Source organism: Neltuma alba, unplaced genomic scaffold (assembly GCF_004799145.2).
Source record: "Neltuma alba isolate B1F8T4 unplaced genomic scaffold, ASM479914v2 tig00011218_pilon, whole genome shotgun sequence".
Lineage (NCBI taxonomy): Eukaryota > Viridiplantae > Streptophyta > Magnoliopsida > Fabales > Fabaceae > Neltuma > Neltuma alba.
In genome coordinates this window covers 430,125-449,236 of record NW_021635941.1, presented here as the reverse complement: position 1 = coordinate 449,236, position 19,112 = coordinate 430,125, and the positions used below count along the sequence as shown (strand labels likewise).

General features: G+C 32.7%; 2 protein-coding genes across 4 annotated transcripts; both read left to right on the top strand.

The window, feature by feature from the left end:
- Positions 1-1,367: 1,367 nt before the first annotated feature.
- Positions 1,368-15,056, top strand: LOC114762501 (uncharacterized). 3 transcript variants are annotated; one of them, XM_028951996.1, is made up of 10 exons: positions 1,368-1,375; positions 2,044-2,047; positions 11,464-11,538; positions 11,748-11,888; positions 12,000-12,092; positions 12,180-12,306; positions 12,586-12,695; positions 13,356-13,436; positions 14,406-14,488; positions 14,628-15,056. In XM_028951996.1, exons 3-10 carry the CDS (start codon positions 11,506-11,508, stop codon positions 14,845-14,847), a joined length of 888 nt encoding a protein of 295 aa, XP_028807829.1. In that variant the 5' UTR covers positions 1,368-1,375; positions 2,044-2,047; positions 11,464-11,505; the 3' UTR covers positions 14,848-15,056. The 3 variants fall into 3 exon arrangements, with proteins under 3 accessions (XP_028807829.1, XP_028807827.1, XP_028807826.1); XM_028951994.1 differs by lacking the exons at positions 1,368-1,375; positions 2,044-2,047 and having other exon boundaries at positions 11,203-11,538; positions 12,000-12,062; XM_028951993.1 differs by lacking the exons at positions 1,368-1,375; positions 2,044-2,047 and having other exon boundaries at positions 11,203-11,538.
- Positions 15,057-16,547: 1,491 nt separating this feature from the next.
- On the top strand, positions 16,548-17,920 carry LOC114762523 (GPI-anchored protein LLG1-like). Its single transcript, XM_028952014.1, has 3 exons — positions 16,548-16,629; positions 16,721-16,777; positions 17,504-17,920. The coding sequence occupies exons 1-3, from the start codon at positions 16,548-16,550 to the stop codon at positions 17,875-17,877; spliced, it is 513 nt and encodes a 170-aa protein (XP_028807847.1). The 3' UTR covers positions 17,878-17,920.
- The last annotated feature ends 1,192 nt before the right edge of the window (positions 17,921-19,112 follow it).

The window sequence follows — 19,112 nt, the reverse complement described above, 5'->3', positions numbered from 1 at the left end:
GGAATAAATTTTAAAAACTGTTATATTTTAAGAGAAAATCAATGCAGTTTAAATTTTTTGTTGCTGTGGCTCAAACATACAGAAGACATGAGCAAGGTGGCTTCAACATTTAACAAAACGACCGCTTCCGCTTCATTTCATCATTAATTGAGAAGCATGGGAAGCAGGGCATAAAGTGGTCATTGTTAAGTTATTAAGCAAAGTCAATAATCATTAATTACAATTAATCACTTTCTTTCTTACGTGTTCTTTTTCCTCCGCACGAAAGTCTCTGATCTGGTAGATAAATGTTCCCTCTGATTTCAAAAACATTGGGCCATGTGGATTAACGGACTTCACCAAATTTGGTATATAGAAGTTTAAAACACTTGTATATGTTGGCAATCAAAAAATTATTTTGCGTTCCCCTGTCTGTTTTTTAAGCATGCATTTATCCTTATCATCGTCATGATTAAAAAAAAACTGCTGTACTAGTAGGCTTTTATGTATAATTAATTCCATTATTTCACGTCAAAATTACCTTTTTCCATTCCTAATTAATAGCACAGCACGTATTTTGTTTATATAAAAAAGTCAAGTGTTTATGATTTCGACCGAGAAAATATCGAGTTTGAGAATTAATTTTCTTCACTTGTATAAAGTATATTATCTCCTGTCTTAATATAAAGTTAGTTGATTAATTTGAGTAGATAAGGAAAGAAGTCAAATTAGTTATTTATACTGAATAAGTATTGTTTTTTCTAAAATCTCTTTGTTAATCAAGTGTATTGGCTAAAGCTACTATTATTAAAAGGACTGTCTTGGAAAAAATGTATAAATATGAGAGACAAATGGATTGGAGTCTTATATTTAAGACCAAAATAAAAGTCAAATAAGGTTTTACATAAAGAACCATAGGTAGTATAATCTTGTCAGGTGAAATGAACAGAGCGAGACTTACAAACAATAAACATAAATGTCTCATATATGTAGGCCATAAAATGTCCAAACCCCACTTGCAGTTTAATAATAATGATAATACAATCATCCATATCAATAAATATGATCTAGTAAAATATCTCATTCATATCTATCCGAGACAATTCTGTTCAGTACACACCGACAAATTTTCTTGCAAAAATTTGAACATTAATTTACCGTGTTGTAGGAGAGTAACTCTTGCTAGATCCAACTCTCCATTGGCATATGTCATCCCATTTTCAATGTTCTGAATTTCTTGAGTAGTAAATATTACAAGACGTGGCTTTGACATCAGCAATTTATTTGCTTGCCCTACCGGCTTTATATTCTGTGTGGTTGAGTTGAAACTTGAAGAGATGGAAATTAAATAATGGAGTTGTACAACAAGCTAACCATCGCAAAACGATTTCCATGAGTTTGATGTTTCGCATTTACGATAAATTCAGAAAAACAGGTCATAAATGAATATTACTAGTAATACAAATAATATCAATTGTATAGCCAGTTGTATTATTTACGCTATTCTCTATTGACATAATAAAGGTCAAATTTCATGTTATTCTCTATTGATAGAAAAGCCAGACGACTAACGTTGAGGGCAGCCACGAAACAGAAACGGAAGCACAAGGCATATGACCCCATCTAAAATGCTCATATTATAGAATTACATAGCTTTAATTAACAGCTAAAACAAAAGTAAAATAGTATATTCCAATTATTTTTAATTATTTTTTAAATTCCACATACTAGTTAAAGTGATTATTTTTTTTATTTAGAATGAGAAGGAGCAGCTAGGTTCCATGCATTTTGTTCACCAATGTATTTATATTCAGATTTTAATGCAGCTATTAATTATCAAGAAGTGTACATATTGTACCACTCCCATATTTATTACAAGTCACATGCAGTGAGATTTTTTGGTCCTAAATTTAAGTGGGGCTAAAGTATACCTAGTCCTCTAATTTTATATAAGATTTTAATTTAATTTCTTAATTTTAAGAAATATATTTTTTAGTCTTTTAAACTTAAAATTATTAAAAAATGATAATTTAATATCTTTAAATTCTTGTTGTTCTGCACCAGCCATTGCCTATCGTGATGAGTTTGGCATAAGACGACCAGGGCAGCAAATAATTATAAATTATGTGGCCGTCGCTTTAAAGACAGGCAGTGTGAACTGTGAAAAGATAAAGATGCACTTAGAAAATTGAGGAAAAAGCATTCCTCCACAATCCCAAAAAAAAAAAAAAAAAGATACAGCCTTTAAAAGATTTGAAGTCTATTAATAGGCTTGGTTGCTTTAGTGACGGACTGTATTTTTAAATTGATTTGAAGACCTACTTTTTAAATAAATTTCTAAATAACATTATTCTCTTGTGAGCTTCAAATCTGGAAATAATTATTATTCATTTTATAAACTTTAATTTGATATTTGTCTTAATATCTAATGTGTTTTTGACAAATTTTGGCCTCAATTATTTATTTTCTCTCCTTATCATAATATTTTTATTACATTTTTTACATATTTTCTTTCATCATTTTTCTCATTTATGATAAGAATATATTTGAAAACAAAAGTATATTTCTAACCTATTTATTCTTTTAACTAATTTTAATTTTTTGTTATTTTTGAATTAATTATTTAAAATTTATAATAAATACTGAAAGGAGAACTTTTTAAACTAGCATCATGTTAGAATGGGGAAAAAGTTTAAATTGTTTAACTCATTAAATTAGTCTTAAATTTGAATAAGTTTCAAATATTTACATCTAATTAGCATTGTTGATTTTAAAAAGACATACATAAATCATATTTACCCTACCATGCTTGGTAATAGCACAAGGAAACTAAACCAGGCAAAATAATGATGATGACCAGGCAAAATAATGAGGATGAGGCCATACGAGTTTATTATTTTATAATTATTTGTAAGCTAGTGATATAAACATATTTTCGCTGCTTTTTTTTTTTCTTCAATTTCAATCCCATTGTTTATTTAAAAATTATAATATTTTAATTCAAGCATCTAAAATGTCAAAATCTTAAAAGAGGAAGTGATACTTGATATAATCAAATGATAAAAATGTCCTTGTATCAAAAAGTTTATTGATAAGTTGTAAACTAATAATTATAAGTGTTAAATAGCAAATGATAAAAAATATATTAACAATGACAAGTTATTTATTAATAAGTTATAAATTGACAATGACAAATTTGATATATTTTTTTAAAATATGATATAAAGATATTTTAATCATTTGATTACATTTACATAATACTATATTAAGCACTATTTTCTCCTATAAAATTTTAATTTCTCACGTACTTGAATTGAAATATTTTACTTTTTAATTTTTAATTTTTTTATGTCATTTTATCTTGTTTATTTCATTTCACTCCATAAACCAATTGAGGCGTCTATTGTTTTTTCTCGGTTATTGATTATTATTATTATTATTATTATTTATTATTATTGGTCATACTCCATTATTGATTATCATGAGGATTTGAATTATGATATTGTTTTTTTTTTAATTAACATGGTGTTTTTCCCCGCCGGTGGGTACACGTGGGCCCTGACGTCACGCAGAGGCATTAATTTTTGGGAAAATGACAATAAAATACCACTTGAATTCTAAAAGGACAAATAAGGGACCTGAATAAGCAAAATGACAAATAAGGCACTTGGTACCAATCTGGAATTCATATTTTCGGCCAAAAGACCAAAACGCCCTGATGAATGCGGGAAGACTGAAAGCTGAAAGTGAGAGAAAGGAGAGAGGAAGACCGACGCAGTGAGAGAAAGGAGAAAGGAAGACCGACGCTGATGAAATGCGGGAAGAAGGAAAGAAGAATGTTGGAAATGCTATTATCTTACTCCTTCGCATCACCATTCTGTAGAGATTGTTGATTTTGGTTGTGGGAAAGAGGATTTGTAGTGAGAGAGGGAGTGAACCGAAGCGGAAATCAGCAAGCAATTACGTAACGTAACTGCTGTGATATGCTTGCTGGTTTTTGGTAAATCCCATTACGTGAATGGTAAATTTCACTATACATGTAGTTAATTATGAATTTTACAAAATACATATTGTGATTTATAACTTTTGTAGTGAAAGTGACTACTTTGTTAATGGGTTTTGCAACCTGTTTTCAGGAGATAAACAACTTGTTTGTAAAAACTAATAAAAGTGACAACTTTTGTAGTCACGTTGAATTAACTGGTTGCAAAAGCCATTTAAGAAGTGGTCATTTTCACTATAAAAGTTGTAAATATCACTGTGTATTTTGTAAAATTCAGCGTCAAATTTTATTGATTTTTAGAAACAAGTTGCTCATCCCCTGAAAAGAGGTTGCAAAACTCATTTAAGAAGTGGTCATTTCACTATAAAAGTTGTAAATATCACTGTGTGTTTTGTAAAATTCAGCATCAAATTTTATTAATTTTTAGAAACAAGTTGCTCATCTCCTGAAAAGAGGTTGCAAAACTCATTTAAGAAGTGGTAATTTTCACTACAAAAGTTGTAAATATCACTGTGTATTTTGTAAAATTCAGCATGGAATTTTATTGGTTTTTAGAAACAAGTTGCTCATCCCCTGAAAAGAGGTTGCAAAACTCATTTAAGAAGTGGTAATTTTCACTACAAAAGTTGTAAATATCACTCTATGTTTTGTAAAATTCAGCATGGAATTTTATTGGTTTTTAGAAACAAGTTGCCAATTCCTTGAAAAGAGGTTGCAAAACTCATTTAAGAAGTGGTAATTTTCACTACGAAAGTTGTAAATCTCACTATGTGTTTTGTCAATTTAGTAGGAAATTTTATTAGTTTTTAGAAACAAGCTGCCCATCCCTGAAAACAAGTTACAAACCCATTGAATAAGTGGTCATTTTTACTACGGAAGTTGTAAATCCCACTATACGTTTTGTCAAATTTAGCGTGAAATTTTATTAGTTTTTACAAACAAGTTGTTTATCTCCTGAAAACAGGTTGCAAAACCCATTAACAAAGTAGTCACTTTCACTACAAAAGTTATAAATCACAATATGTATTTTGTAAAATTCATAATTAACTACATGTATAGTGAAATTTACCATTCACGTAATGGGATTTATCAAAAACCAGCAAGCATATCACAGCAGTTACGTTACGTAATTGCTTGCTGATTTCCGCTTCGGTTCACTCCCTCTCTCACTACAAATCCTCTTTCCCACAACCAAAATCAACAATCTCTACAGAATGGTGATGCGAAGGAGTAAGATAATAGCATTTCCAACATTCTTCTTTCCTTCTTCCCGCATTTCATCAGCGTCGGTCTTCCTCTCTCCTTTCTCTCACTGCGTCGGTCTTCCTCTCTCCTTTCTCTCACTTTCAGCTTTCGGTCTTCCCGCATTCATCAGGGCGTTTTGGTCTTTTGGCCGAAAATATTAATTCCAGATTGGTTCCCAGTGACCTCCTTGTCATTTTGCTTATTCAGGTCCCTTATTTGTCCTTTTAGAATTCAAGTGGTATTTTATTGTCATTTTCCCTTAATTTTTTTAGGGGGAAAAAACACTTTTTTGGCTTACAAAAATTTTTAGTTACAAATATTGATTCTCTGAAAATATAAATCTGGAAGTTATTTTAAAATTATGAGGAACCCTTTCTTTAACAAATAACAGATGATAAGAAATGTACTAACCATGATAAATTATTTATTAATAAGTTATAAATTAGTAATGACAAAATTAATATATATTTTTTTATATCAAAAGAAAATTAATATATATTTTTAAAAAATATGATATAAAAATATTTTAGTCATTTGATTACATTTACATAATACTATACTAAGCACTACTTTCTCTTATAAAGTTTTGATTTCTCACGTGCTTAGATTAAAATATTATAATTTTCAATTTTTTTATGTCATTTTATCTTGTTTATTTCAGTTCACTCCATAAACCAATGGAGGCGTCTATTGTTTTTGTCTCGGTTATTGATTATTACTATCACTATTATTATTGGTCATACTCCATTATTGATTATCATGAGGATTTGAATTATGATATTGTTTTTTTTTTTTTTAAATTAACATGGTGTTTTCCCCCGCCGGTGGGTACACGTGGGCCCTGACGTCACACAGAGGCATTAATTTTTTTAGGGGGAAAAAAACACTTTTTTTGGCTTCAGGTACACTTTAATTTATTAGTTACAACTTACAATGTCTGCTCAGAAAATTTTTTAGTTACAAATATTGATTCTCTGAAAATATAAATCTGGAAGTTATTTTAAAATTATGAGGAACCCTTTCTTTAACAAATAACAAGTAAAAATGAAAGAAAATGGTAGGCAGTAGAAAAATGTTTCAAATACCACGTGGCGGTAGATTTTAATACAAAACCACAATTTTTATCTATTATACTACCTCCGGTCCTTAATATAAGATCCTGTTTGACTTTTATTTTGATCTTAAATATAAAACTCCAATCCACTTTGTTTATCATATTTATATATTTTTTCCAAAGTAGTCATTCTAGTAATGATAGTTCTAGTCAATACACTTGATCAGTAAGAATATTTTAGGAAAGACAACACCTATTTAGGACAAATACTAACTCAACTTACTTTCTTAATTTTCTCAAATTAGTTAACTGGCTCTTATAATTAGAAACGGAAGTAGTATTTACCTTGTGAATGGAGACAACTGGGGAAGCGATCATGAGCAAGAGAAAAGAGACAAAACAAAACAAAAAGGAAAAGATGTTAGGGGAAATGACAAATAAAGACCCTCAAATATGCAAAATGACGGATAGGTCACCTGAATAAATGAAATTACTCACAATGACCGGGTCTCAAATTGCCATTATGAAATCATGATCAAATTACCAAATACCCCTCTTTATTTTTTTTTTAAAAGAAAGCCAATGCCTCTCCGGAATCCGACGGCCGGACGCCGGAGCCCCACCACCCCGACTGCCAGCCACCGGAGCTCCAATGCCAGCGGCCGGTTTCGGCCACTGCCGGTGGCCTTCCTTTGTTTTTTTTTTTGCAACTGTTTTTTTTTAAATAGGGGGGAAGCGAGGTTGGGGGGATTTGATCCCCCAACCTAATGCTTCCCAAAATTAGGAATGCCCATTGAGCCAACAAATTTTTGTTAACATTATAATGCAAAAAAAAAAAAATAAGTTAACTCATTTACTTTTATTCCAGATGATAACAACAATACATTTAGAAATAACAAGTTCTGATTATAAAATAACAAGTTTTGAATTAAAATTTAACAACACATTTTATTTCAAGTGATAACAATAATACATTTAGAAATAACAAGCTCTGATTATAAATAACAAGTCTGGAATTAAATTTAACAGCACCTTTTTTTATAACAATTAATTATTTATACTTTTGAAAAATAAATTATTTATAACTTATAAAAAGTATTTGTAATCTATTTAATTTGCTAAAAAAATAATTTTTATCTCCAATTTATAATCAGAACTTAAAGTATAATTTATTATAGATTAAAAATACTTTTTTATTGTTCAAATTTATAAATAAAATTTAGGGAAAATAGCAACACACTTTTTTATTTTTTTTTAAATTTTAATCTATATATCTATACAACTCATTATAAATCAAACTACTTCTTATAAATTATAAATAGTACAATTTATTGTAGATTAAAAATACTTTTTGGTTGCTTAAATTTATAAATGAAATTTATCTCTAATTTATAATTAAAAATACGATTTTATTCTTTAAATATAAAAACTATTTTTAATATTTAAAGAATGAAATACTAAATTATACTATAATATTTAAATACTTAATAATAAATTTTAATATTTAAAGAATGAAATAATATAAAAATTTATACTATAATTTATAGATTAAAAATACTTAATTAAAAATACTTTATAATTTATAAGAAGTAGTTTGATTTATAATGAGTTGTATAGATATATAGATTAAAAAGTATTTTTTAGAAAAATAAATATATTAAAAATATTTTTTATAAGTTATAAATAATTTATTTTCCAAAATCATAATATAAATAATTTTCTAAAAAAACGTGTTATTAAATTTTAATTCCAAACTTATTATTTTATAATTAGAACTTGTTATTTCCAAATGTATTATTGTTATCACCTGAAACAAAGTGTGTTGTTACAAAAAAACGTGTTGTTAGATTTTAATCCCAGACTTGTTATTTTATAATCAGAACTTGTTATTTTCAAATGTATTGTTGTTATCACCTGCAACAAAATTTGTTGTTATAAAAAAAACATATTGTTAAATTTTCATTCTAGACGTGTTATTTTACAATCAAAACTTATTATTTCCAAATGTATTGTTGTTATCACCTGGAACAAGAGTAAATGAGTTAACTTATATTTTTTTTTTTGCATTATAATGTTGACAAAAAATTGTTGGCTCAATAGTCATTCCTAATTTTGGGAAGTATTAGGTTGGGGGATCAAATCCCCCCAACCTCACTTCCCCCCTATTTAAAAAAAAACAAAGAAGGCTGTCAGCAGTGGCCGGAACCGGCCGTCGGCATCGGAGCTCCGGCGACTAGCAACCGGGGTGGTGGGGCTCTGGCGTCCGGCCGTTAGATTTCGGAGAGGCAGTGGCTTTCTTTTAAAAAAAAAAATAAAGAGGGGTATTTTGGTAATTTGGTCATGATTTCATAATGGCAATTTGAGACCCGGTCCTTGTGTTGTGAGTAATTTCATTTATTCAGGTGACCTATCCGTCATTTTGCATATTGGAGGGTCTTTATTTGTCATTTCCTCAAGATGTTATGCAGACAATTAATTTATGACAACACAATTATGGCCGATTTTACAATATTTAATTGATAAGCTTATCCATCGGAGGCAACTGGGGCTTAAGCTATGATATTATGAAGATACATTGTTTATTTAGTGGACATATCCTTATATAAATATACATAAAACAATTAAAATAATCACCAGATCTTATCTTGTAATCCAAAAATTAGAAAGGTAGGCAAGTGGCCCCCAAAAATTAAACACTTTCTTTGGTTCCTTTCTTCTCCCTCACTAATTCTAACCAAGTAAGCTTCTCTCTTGAACATTCTCATCCTTAATATTCCTAATTATCATACAAATAATTAATTGGTCATAAACATTACTAACAAATACATGCATCTTGAAAGCGTCACATCTAAAATGAATGTTGATATGTGCGTGTCCAACATTACAAACACTCACAAATTTCAGAATCCAAAAGCTTTTGAATAAATATATAACATAATATAGAATACGAAGGATGCATATTTTTACTTTGTGTCCAAATAAAAGAATAATATTACCTCATATTTTTAATATAAGATTTATTTAACTAATTTAAATAAATTAAGAAAAACAGCTGAATTAGTTACTTGTTAAAAATATGTTGATTTTTCTAAAATAATCTTTTAAATAATTTGGATTGAGACTATTCCTTGATATACACTTTCTTAACATATGTAATTGGTAGAGTTAATTTGGATAAATAGAGTTAAGATGAAGTTTAACTTTGTACTGACTCTTATATTAATTACTCGAGGTAATATTTGGCACCACCTGTTTTTTTTTTTTTTTTGACGGCCCATATATGTACACACATATATAAAAAAGAAGAGGCGTCTCTCTGACAGGAAAGATTTCCTTGGTCGGCAGGATTTAGGAGCAAAACAAAAAATCGGGGATAAAATTCCATATGATGACAAGGCAATGATTCGACTCTGTAGTTTCATATATATATATATATATATATATACTCCTCCGGTCCTTATTATAAGACCCCATTTGACTTTTTATTTGGTCCTAATTATAAGACCCTAATCCATTTTGTCTATTATATTTATGCATTTTTTTCCAAGATAATCCTTCTAATAATGATAGTTTTAGCCAATATACTTAATTAGCAAGGATATTTTAGGAATGACAACACTTATTTATTATAAATAACCAACTTAACTTACTTCCTTAATCTCCTCAAATAAGTCAATTGGGTCTTATAATTAGGACCGGAGGAGTATTAAGGATTGGGGTTACTATTAAGGAAAATGATTATGTTGTTTTAGAAAAAAACACATTATATTTCTTTTAATTAACTTTTTTAATATAATCAAATTAATTAAATATAACCTGTATATTTAGTCAAGCTTCCTAATGAGAGGAGTTAAACAGATGGCTGGGTAATGTGAGCGGGCCATGTGATTATTAGCAGCAATAATATTCAAACTTGACGGCCTAGGAAAAGTCCGACACACTGGAGATCGTAATTAATAATTAAAAGTCAACGCTCGGTCCGTGTAATTTCTGTCATTCTTTACAGTAACACCCAACAATGAGCATAAATATGGCTTTGCCAGGAGCATCTGGGAAATACCAACCAAGGCAATGTCGTATTGGCGGTCATCATGTCGTTCATTGTAATTAAGAGACCACGGCATGCTTTATGCCATTCAAATTATATATATTGGCAGCTCATTGAGAAGCAAGCATGCCAATCTATTTCAGCTTAGAAGGGTTGGCGGAGTGATAGGCACTGCCTGCCACAGCTAAGCCATTAACTGAATTGTCATTCTCATGAGAGAATATGTGCCATTATTGTTTGCCTCTCGCTCTCTTCTCTTATCGATTCTTTTAAAAAAAAAAAAAAAAAAGAGTCAGCTTCTTATAGTCAACAACAAAGTTGGTTATACCTGTCGCTCCTTTTGCAATTTTCTTTTCCTCCCTTTTCTTTCTTCCGCCTAATTGCGACAAAACTTAGATCAAAATCTTACTTCCCATCATCATCTATGAATGACATGCCTGATTCTTGATATTCCATATAATTAATACATATGGAAAAAAATATGTACTCTCTCCCATTTGTAATATAATATAAGAGCTAGTTTGAAGATAAATTTAATTATAAATATAAAACTTCAATTCACTTTTTTTCCCACCCCTTATATTCATCATTTTTTGTGAACTAATTTATCTAATTGAAAATTGATATATTATCTAATGCTCTATAGGGGAATTTTAAGGAGATTACGTCTGTAATTGTTGTCTACATCCCTTCATGCCGGGAGCTCAAGTTGGTGGGTACTCTTCTTCATTTGGTGAAATGGCAGTTTTTCCACAAAACTATTTGGGTCATTACCGAATAAGCCCAGCTAGAGACCACAAATTGGGCCATGTGGCCCAAAATGTGCTGACAAAACCAAATGCTTAGAAAAAAAACAAGAACCAGTAATGTGCTGGCTTTATTTCTTTCATGATGCTATCCGCTTCTGGCAGAGCCACCAGGGCCTTCCTATTCGTCAAATGCCCAGCAGCTCCAAAATCTTCACTTGGGAGCAGAACCCACTTTGACCTACGACGAGGAAAATCGCGTATCGCTTTCTCTTTTGATTCTGCTGCTCCCTTTCGCATGGGAGATCCTAGTGAAGGGGACATTACGTTGCAGGAATGGCAGGGATGGGGCACCACTTCCCCTCTACCCACCATGGTTATGGAGATCGTTGAGGATTTGAAGGCCTTAGAGAAAGAAGTTGACGCCAACATGAGCTTTGGTGGTGTTGGTGGGAAGCTTCAGGTATTGCAATTAAAGCATTGCGATTATCCATTTCTCTTTGATCTTCTCGCATTGGACTCTATCAGATCCTCTTCACGTTTATTTTCACCGAAACTATAAAAATTGTTTGGAACGGGACATTGCAGTAAAAGGAAATATCAACTCTGTTTTCAAGAATGCCTCCCTTTTGCAGATAACTTCTCACTTTTGGAAGCTCTGTTGTAATTCAGGGAAATCTCGGAATTCAAGAAGATAAGAAACATCGAGTAAAATATCAGGCATTAGGTGATTCAGAAAAAAAGCTTCAATTTTACGCAGCTCGACAAATAGCATGTCGCTTGCTTGGAAGCAGAGGTTATCTTTGTCAGAAGGTTTAAATGTAGCGGTGGTTAGAACATGATATTGATGAGTGATGATGCATCAAGCGTCATCCTTCTCTTCTTTAAAATTTCACTTACTGGATATTTTATTAATTGACACAGTGCTGGCTTCCTATGGAGGATTGTATGTGTTCTAAAGTCACATCTCGTTCTCTGGGGCCTGGAGTAAGATTTTGGTTGTATATGCATCCAAAGGTTTAGCTATACCTGGTCATTTTCTTACAGTTCTCTTTTTATGTTTTGTCATTTTACTTATATTTACGTTTTTGTTGTCATTTGCAGGATTTCCTACGACAAAACAACACTGGAAAGATATTGTGGCAAGTCTTTGGTGTTGAAGCAGCAACTTTATGCCTTTTTGGTATCCCTGAACATGAAGAAATCATGTGGGACTCATTTAAATTGGCAGGTCTCTCAATTTAAAGTAATCAACATTGCTTATGGTAGCTGTTTTATGATATAGTCAAATGATACGTTGAACTAATATTTTACTCGTACACAATTTCGTGTCTAATATCTCTTGTGGTAGTCTTTCCAAAGTTGGTTATTATATTCATTTGGATACAAGTAGGCGATTATTTTGTTGTTCTGCCTTGTCATGTTGGGTCAACATGTTCTGTGTTTTATAGCATCCAAATCTGGTGATTTATGTTAAATTGCTTTGGCGCTAACTTTGTTATAAATTCAGGAAAAGGCAATGTTTGGTGCCTCTATCCCAACAAGAGTGCAGTAGTAAAATCAGTTCAGGGTGCATTTGGTCAGGAACTAATTGGAAATTATGGAATCACACTAGCAAAGGTTATATTTTTTTTTTGCCCTAATATTATGCTCCTTACTGTACCTTCTTCTGTTAACCTGCAAGCTAGAGCGTTGATTATCTCTGACGTTGAGGGGTGTGTTGGAATGCAGCATGAAGCAGTTTAATCTATTTCAACCTGGTCAAATTCATTTTTGTATTTGATATATTGAATGTCAAGTCGTCAACCCACCTTTTGTAATTCCGTTTAGCCTACCAGGTTGAATATCATTTTAGTATCACGTTCTTGCAAATGAGAAAATATAAATTTTGATCTCTCTCATTGCTTGAAACTCCTCCTAGCATCCTAGCTGCACCCTCCTTATCAGATTTTATGCTAAAATATAAAAATTACCTTTGGATTGTACTTGGATCTACCACTAGAAGATTTTCTAGAAAGACGTGAAGAATTTAAAGAATATTCATAATTTAAGAATAGCGTTACACTGCCTGAAGGCCTGAAAAAACTAAAAGTCCAAATAAGGTGGATGACTGGCATTACAGTGACAACTGAGTTGGATGGTTATTTGAAGGGAATACATTACAGTTGCATAGGATTGTAAGAATTCAAAATCGATTTCTAGTTAATGGGAACGACAATTCTTCTTGTTGCTGATAATATAGTGCATGTACCTAATGAATTTATTTTTGCGTTAAAACAGACAAAAGAAGATAAGACTCTGAATTTTATTTTAATTGATGGCACATGGAGCAATTCAGCAGCAATGTTCAGGCGTCTTCAGGTAAATTTTGCAATAATTTTGTTTTGTTTACAAGGTTTTCATGATTGAATCCTCGTTGAATAGGATCATTATCTTTCTCCTCTTTGTTAGGTGCTAAGATATCATAAAATCCCATTCTACTGCAGGTTCTAATATTTTTAAATGACTAGTGAAACAGAATAACCATGTCTTTTATGCTATCCATGCACAACAATATCCTATGGGAAGGAACATTTCAAACATGTATTGAATCCAAGATTATTCTTACAGACTGCATTCTAGACCATGCCTGTTAAAATCTGGCTTGGATTGTACATTTTGCTTATCACATGTTACTTTTGTTTTGTTCAAGTTGATCTTGGCAAAATTCGCTCAGGAAGCTTTCTTACTTTCCTGACTGTTGTCTTCGTGGGCTCATTTAAAGTTCATATATGAGTTGTCGATTGTTAAGAAAGCGAAAGAAAATTTAACAAGAGTTCAACTATTGGTTATGGAGTTGAATAGAGAAGCTACCTTAGACCTCTAGTTATAATCTGTTAATTATGCTTTTGAGGAGAAAAGTGAGCATTTATGCCTGACAATTTTTTAAAGCCAGTACATTAAAAATATCACCTTATAGATGATTCTGTGTAATACTTGATCTTATTTGGGTCATGCATCTTTAGGATGAGAGTGCCCATGTGTTATGTGACATTTAAAACATAACCCTAAATTTCTCTGAAGTTTTGAGTTTCTTCGATTTCAATGAAACTGATGCCGCCTGCTGAGAAATCTCTCTGGGATGTAGACACGTTGGGGAGTGTAATATTCTTTAGGAACTGTGGAAAGGATGGAGTGTAGTATTCACACTCTGTTGATGACACCTCCATGGGAGCTGGCCGTGTAATAGATGTGCTATTTGAATGAATTTGTTCAAGTTGGAACACTTTTTACCAAATAGAGCTCTTTTGATGCTGAAACTTAAGTGTTGTGAAATTTTATTCTCATCAGGACCAAGCAAACTCTATATGGGGAGATGAAGACCTTCCTTGTATATCATTGACTCCGGGTGCTTCTGCCATGCATAAACTTAGGTGAGAAAGTGAAAATACTTGTACCCTTGCTGTGTGAACTCTTGGCATCTTCTTCTTCCCTGTGTTGCTCTCCTATCGTGGTTATAATCTCTTTACTTTGTGATCCATGACCATTTACGGTATTGCTACTCAATTTCAGGCCCCAACCATCCTGGGACCGTACCTGCACAGCAGCGGCCGCTGCTGGCCTTCTCTCTGAGCTTCAACTTCTTCCACAGTTTAGCTCTATTGGATTGGATAAGCAAGCTGAAGCAGTGGAAGATACTTTAACAGTCCTATTAGAAGCCCTCACAACACGACGCCTTCGCATGGGCAGGTCCATAACCCGGAAAGTAAGACATACCAGCAACATTAGATAAAAGATCTAACCAAGTTTCCTCTACCAACTTGGGCAGCATGCCCTCTTGCAATTTTGGATATGAGTAAATTGTTAACCATGTACATGTAGATGTAGGAACAAGTGAGGGACATGTTGGAAGTGGTGGCTAATGTTATGTATGACAGGAACCTTAAAAAGTTTTCCATATCTAAATCTGATGTTGGTTTTAAAGCCTTCGATTTCAGTTCACAGAACCTCCTCCTAAATCTTCCTTACTTTTGCCATTTCCGTATAGAACTATATTACGGGGATGTGATATTAATCGTGACCTGCAAAAATCACTTTCAGCGTGGATCCGCTTCAATTTTTGCAGCGTTCTGCCTCATCTGCTTCGGTTGCATGGGAAATACAAGTTTAATAAAGCTTTTCAGGATCCGGATGCTTTGGATTACAAGTGAAGCTTCAATCGTAGCTTTTTACGAGATACTGAATGATGGGATTGTGTGCGTGTACCGAATACCCAAGAGTTCATAATGCGGGTTACTATAATTAGCTACTCATAAAAGAAAACTAAAATTGATCCCCAGTTATCTTTTCTAAATTTTCATGTCGATAATTTTTGAGAAACTTGAATATATACTTTTAGTGATATAAATTGTAACAATTATAAATTGTGCAATTCGTATGTTGATATATTAATGAGGTACAAAGTGTGCGGATGACTAATAATAAGTATTTATAATCTTCTGGTAAAAAAGGTATTTTATAATCTTAATATAATCTAAAGCTAAGATGCGCCCAGCACCCTGAACTATTTACCCAGGTGCATTCAGTGGCCTAAAGTAATTTTAGGTGCATCTAATGTCCTAAACTAATTAAAATAGTGCGTCCATATCCCAAGCTAACAGAAATGTTATGTTTAACTGTTACTTTCCTAACTCAGCTTAAAGTTGACCCCAAATATTCTAAATGGTAGACATATGGACATTTGATATTATTATTCTTACTCAAAATTGAATTTATTTCCTTCCTCTTCTTCTAAATAAATTGTCTTTTGAGTAAGAATAATACACATCGGGTGCCCATGTGTCTATCATGTAGAATATCTGGGGTCAACTTTAAATTGAGTCAGGAAAGTAACAGTTAAACATAACATTTCTGTTAGCCTGGGATATGGACGCACCATTTTAATTAGTTTAGGACACTGGATGCATCCAAAATTACTTTAGGCCACTGGACACACCTGGGTAAATAGTTCGGGGTGTTGGGCGCACCTTAACCCTATAATCTATTCTGGAGCCATTGAAAGATGATCGATTAGAATCAATTAAGCGGGATAATTCCATGAAAACGTAAAATTTGACTGACCTAACGTACGAACCATATTTTGTTTGAAGAGAACTGTATATAAAAGAAGTCGTTTGATTTGAAAAAAAAAAAAACTAAAATTTGACTAATAACCACCAAATGCCAATATTAAGAGTCGAGGAGAGCCATTCAAGTTTTTGGCAAAAATGCTCTCTCTTTGATTCTTACCATCGCAATTCCTCCATCGTCTCCCTCTTCGTCTTCCTCCAAATCCACACAAAAGCCATTTTCTGATTCCATTGAACCTTAAACCAAAGCGGAGGGGAGAGTGACCCGACTATCCCATTGTGGATTTCGGCCCCACCCACCTCCATTTCACTCTCCTCTTTAACCCTTATCGACCATATTTGCAGCTAACGAACCAAACAGAAAATGGGTTCCAATGCCGGATTCTCTGTCATTCTCTTTTCCTTTCTTTTCATGACCTTAGCTTCTGCTGCTCCATTTATTTCGGGTAACTCCATTTTCTATTGCTTTTCTTGAAGCTGCCACCTTTTTCAGTTATGGATCGATCATTTTTGTTTTGGCAATGTTTATGTTTACAGAGAATATATTTGAGCCCAGGGCATCTACAGCTCGTTCCCTTCTTCAGGCTACGAAAGGTAATTCCTTTTCATTTATGTTTTTAGGGGTTCTGTTTCCCTTTACATGTAGACAATCAAATTTAGTAACGTATCTTGAACGTTCACATTTTTTAATGTATCTTGTTCTTGCCGAAAGGAAATCAATTTGAGCATTTTAGTTCTTTGTGAAGGAATAATAAAAGAATACGTAATCGAAGAGTTTTTAACGTGATTTCTTGCAGGAAGCAGCATACTGTGATGCCAATTTTGCACGAAAAACATTCCCCTCTTTTTCTCTTTAGTCAAGCTCGTGTTGGTTGATTTCTGCTTGAACAGTTTCTGCATAATATGAAGCATAGAGGTTGAAATCCATTGTTTAAAGAAAGAACTAGGACAATCTGAATAACAGAACATTTGCGACAAAAATAACATGCAATGTGTGGTTTTACGCATTGTTACATGTTCAAATCTATCATATCAATCAATCTATCATATCAATTTTAAGACAAGATTAGAAATATTTTTTCAAACCCTATCAGTCCAAACGGGTATATTAGTTTAGGTGTGCCCAGTCCACAAAGAATCTTTCCTCCTGAATTTGTAAAAGTCAGCGTAATCTCTTCTGGAGACTACTGCAATACCAAGCACAAAAGGACAATACATAGTTTCAAGTTTACTTGCAAGTCAAGCAATCAAATTGGACGACCTCTGGCACTTCTTTTGCAGCACTTTCCGACTAATGAGCTATCTCCCATGGTTTTGCAGCTTGTAGCGTGGACTTCGAGAACCAGAACTACACAATCCTTACAAGTCAATGCAAGGGGCCTATGTATCCATCCACTGTTTGCTGCAGGGCTTTCAAGCAATTTGCATGCCCTTTCGCAGATCAGATAGTCGACATGACGACTGATTGTGCTACAGTGATGTTCAGTTACATAAACGTCTATGGAAAATACCCTCCTGGCCTCTTTTCTAACGAGTGCAAAGAAGGAAATCACGGTCTTGATTGTGATTCAGTTGATGCAGCCAGTCCTGCACCTTCTAGCGATGGCGGTAACTTAGTTGGTCCTAAGCACTCTCTGCTGCTTATGGTTGCTTCTTGTTTCATTGCCTTGTTCTCCCTCTTCCATTTGGTCTGAATATGAGTGTCTAAAATGCGAAAAATGGACCCCGGACTAATACTAATTGGTGTCATTTTTTCTTATGGAAGTCTCATTGCAAAAGCATGTTTGTTTGTTGCTGGAATTGCTTTTCTAATCAAGATTGCATGAAAAAGTATATTAATATAGCTTATAATTTGTTGGATTGATTCTTGGAGAAATGTTAAGGTTAATAGATATCTAAATTTACTAGACATATTACTTAGTAAATTTGATGTACTTGAGATGTTCATCTAGAGGAAAGATAGTTGTGTATAGAGAATTAAACCACAAAGTTGACTGGGTCGTCATCATATTCTAAGATTCTCACTTCAAAAATTTACGTTACAGAAGGGCTTAGAAACGTATATTTGAAGCTCTATGCTAATCACAATCTCTGGTTTCGGGTTTGTCAATGGCTGATCTTGCATATACGACTCAAAGAAAGCAAATTGAATGACATTTTGGTGAATTTTTCTCGTTACCGTCATGTTTATCTACTACTCGTTTGACCCAAACACCCTAAATTTTTCGCCCAAAAGATAAGTATGGAATCACCGACTTGTTCAGCAAAATAGATATATTAATAACTCAAAATGCATTCATTGTTAATTATAAACTGTTAATAAGTTGAAGCATTCAAATTTAAAAATTTGAGGCAAAATCGTTGATCCTTATCACTCGTCAACTAGAAAATGAACTTGTGAAATATTATTGAAACCTGCACTGTACTGTTATTTCATTTTAAAAAAATTGGCTAATGGAGGAAAAGTACTAGACCACCTACGCCGTGATCATGTTGCCTACAAGTTCTGTTTTGTCCCAAAAAAATAAAACCAAAATTTGGTTATATAAAAAGAAGCTTCACATGGCTTTGTCCAAAAACTTGGAACAACTTGTATGCTGCATGCTAAAAGGAAGATTCACGTGCCGTGACATAGACAAAACAACCCCATCTAAGAAATAGGAGACGACAATGCTGCCTATGTTCATGTCAAGACTCAAACTTTAGAGTCTATGAATAGTGGGGTTGCAAGAAAGTTCACACATTTGATTGATTAAAATGGCAAAAAACAAGCTTGTGTGGAAGAAAAGGAACAGAAAATAGAAAGGGAATAGAGGTGAATATGGGAAAGACAGAGTAAAAGTTGAAGAAAGCGTGGAAAACTCGGAAAGATGCATCAACAGGCGTGATGGATGGATAGGGGTGTGGAACATGCTGCCATTTCTGTTTA